Source organism: Stegastes partitus, unplaced genomic scaffold, assembly GCF_000690725.1.
Source record: "Stegastes partitus isolate 25-593 unplaced genomic scaffold, Stegastes_partitus-1.0.2 Scaffold439, whole genome shotgun sequence".
Taxonomy (NCBI): Eukaryota; Metazoa; Chordata; class Actinopteri; family Pomacentridae; genus Stegastes; species Stegastes partitus.
In genome coordinates this window covers 341076-344041 of record NW_007578170.1, presented here as the reverse complement: position 1 = coordinate 344041, position 2966 = coordinate 341076, and the positions used below count along the sequence as shown (strand labels likewise).

At 42.0% G+C, this 2966-nt stretch overlaps 1 protein-coding gene across 1 annotated transcript in view; it reads left to right on the top strand.

Annotated features, from left to right (window-relative positions):
* The window catches only part of nbas (NBAS subunit of NRZ tethering complex), a 232923-nt gene that overhangs the window by 50882 nt on the left and 179075 nt on the right, over positions 1 to 2966 (top strand). The window contains exon 18 of the mRNA XM_008286182.1: positions 2421 to 2499. Coding sequence (XP_008284404.1) covers positions 2421 to 2499 — 79 coding nt within the window. The remainder of the gene's footprint in view (positions 1 to 2420; positions 2500 to 2966) is intronic.

Genomic DNA, 2966 nt, shown 5'->3' with positions numbered 1-2966 from the left:
CAAAATATGCCCAGAATTACTCAAGATTTATTTAAAAAGGATTAAAAAGATGGTATTGATCCCCGTAATGTTCCTGTCAGTGTCTATCTATGGATGGATCCATGGTTCTACCAGAATCCAGTCTTTGGTCTCATTTCACCAACTGTTGAGGGTCTAACATCAGTAGAACCTGATGTGGTGAAGTTGGACCAGACAAGGTGAAAATCTGGTAAAAATGAGTCAAAATTGCTCCAAAATGTGAAAAAATTGTTCAAAATGAGTTGAATCTTGTCTTAAATTACTTACATGTGCTGTTTAAACTCAGTGTTGATGTGGATCTTTGGTAGGAACCAGAAACTGGGTCAATATGTTGGTGTTTTATGGGCTACAAGCTGCTTCATGCTGACTTCATGTTGAAATCTAATCATGTGGATCGGTGGGAACACATTTCATGGCTGTGGGAGTTTTATCTCTGGACATATTGAAGCCTGAAAATGTCTTTCCAAGTCTTTTGGGGTGAAAATCGAAAAGTTTCGGGTCTGAAAACATTTTAAATTCTCCAAATTCCTCTCAGTTTTGTGTCCCAAATACCAAGTGAGTAAACGCTGCTATCTGAAATGACTCAGACTGACCCAGGAGCTTCGTGAGACGTCGATAAGCCCCGAGATACGCCGTCAACACATTTTCACTTTCTGAGTCTGTTTTGTAAATGTTTGAAGTTGTGATCGAGCGTCGCTCAGGCCTCAGAGTCGGCTCTCTAGCATCCTCCTCTCGTCTCCGCTGTGAAGAAACAGAGCAAAGCAGTAATTAGCAGCAGCGAGCCGGCGTCTTTGAAGTGCCACAGAGTGTAGAGCTGCTGCTAATCTCTGCTAGTCTGTGCAGGGGAACCCGATAAGGCCGATAGCGCTCTCTGTAATGAGGGATTAGGGATTAAGACGGCGCTAGAGAGGTCAGCTCCCCGGCGGTCGCTCCGGCCCCAGTTTTTAGCCCGGTCAGGCTGTTGTTTGACTTCAAACCTGTCTAAGAGGACTCAGAATGCTCCGGAATGACTTAAACCGTGACCAGAACGGCTTAAATTTGTCCAAAATAGGATAAAGTTTGTCCAGAATTACTGGAAAAATGTCAAGAATGACTCAAAATTCTCCAAAATGACTTGAAACATGTCAGAGTTTAGTCCAAATTGTCGGAAATGACTCCAAAATAACTTGAAACTTGGCCAAAATTAATAAAATGTGTCTTAAAATGACTGAATAAAGATGGCAGTAGAGAGCTCAGCTCCTCTGTGGTTGATCGGAAATAAAGCAGATTGTCCGAAATAACTTGAAACTTGTCCTAAATTACTCCACATTTCTCCAAATAGGATAAAGATTGTCTAAAAGGAATTAAAACTTGTCCAAAATTACTTACATTTGTTCAAATGACTTGAAATGTGTCCAAGATTTCACAAAACTTGTCTAAAATGACATAAAGATGGTCCAAAATTATTTAAAAGTTGTTCAGAATCACTAGATTTTGTCCAAAATTACTCATAATTCGTCCACAACCATTTAAATTTTCCCCAAATTATTTCAAACTTGGTCCCTGTTTTTTGCTGTTTTGACTCAAAATTAGTTCAGATTGTTCAAATTACTTAATTTGTTCAAAACGACTTGAAACCTGCCCAACATTTCCCCAAATGTGTCCAAACGAAGACAAAGATGGTCCAACATCACTTGGAATTTGTTTCGAAATGACTCCATTTGTCCTAAACTACGTACATTTACTCCATTTTTTTGCTGTTTTGATTTTAAAGCTGTTAAAACGAGTTCAAATTGTCCCAGATTTCTCCAGCTTTGTCTGAAATAAGACCAAGATGATCCAGAATTATTTAAAACCAGCTAAAGGTGACCTAATTTTGTCCAAAATGACTCATAGTTTGTCTTAAAATCGCCCCTAATGACCTGAACGTGGCACCAAAAGCCGGTAACCGTCATGATTGTGTACCGGCGGTCGTGTGAATGCCGGAGCTCCTGCAGCAGCCTTCGTTCTGCCGCCTCCCGGCTCACCTTGACTGATTGAATTGTAGGTAGATCCCACGCAGCTCGCTGCTCGCTGTTCGCTTTTATTTATGACGGTGATTAAGCGACATTGGAAACGGATCGGATCCTGGCGGGCCGATCCGTCAGCCCGCCGACAGCCGGCGTCCTATACATAACAGCTGAATGGTCGGCGTGGCCGTAAGCAGCTGATTTGTGGCCTCAGAAATGATGAGGTCTGGAGGCGTCACCGGTCCAGGTGTTGGTATACGGCTCCCCGCGGACTCCCTGTGCTGCCTCCATTTACAGTTAATTTAGAGCCGGCGGCGGAGCTGGAGTCGGGTTGACTCCGGGTTCTGGGTGGAGCTTTGTTGTGCTGAAGGACTCGTTGTTGACTCGCCTCTATGTGTGTGTTCGTATGTTTAGGTTGACTCTGGAGCAGAAGGAGTTGTGTCGGAGTCGACTGAAGCTGCTGTCCTACCTGGACCGGCTGGCCACCTACGAGGTAACGGCACCACCACAGCAACGACGAGGTCCAGTTGTTTGCTGACTTGAAACGTGTCTAAGATGACCAAAGACTGCCCAAAATGACTTGTGTTGTGTCCAAAATGGCTTCAAACCTGTAGAGAATGTTCTAAATGTTATCGTACATAAGACAAACATCGTCTAGAATCACTTTAACATTTCCCAAAATGACTCTTAATCTGTCCAAAATTAACTACATTTGTCCAAAAACGACTTAATTCTTGTCCCAAATGATCGGAAATAGTTTAAAATTAGTCAAACATTTCCAACAGTATTAAAATTGGTCAGAAATAAGATAAAAGTTGTGCCAAATCACATGAAACTTGTCCGAGATTACTTAGATTTGTCGAAAATTATTTGAAACCTGCCCAAAGTTTCTCAAAATGTGTCCAAACTTACATAGAGATTGTCCAAAACTACTTAAATTTGTCCATAAATGATTCACAG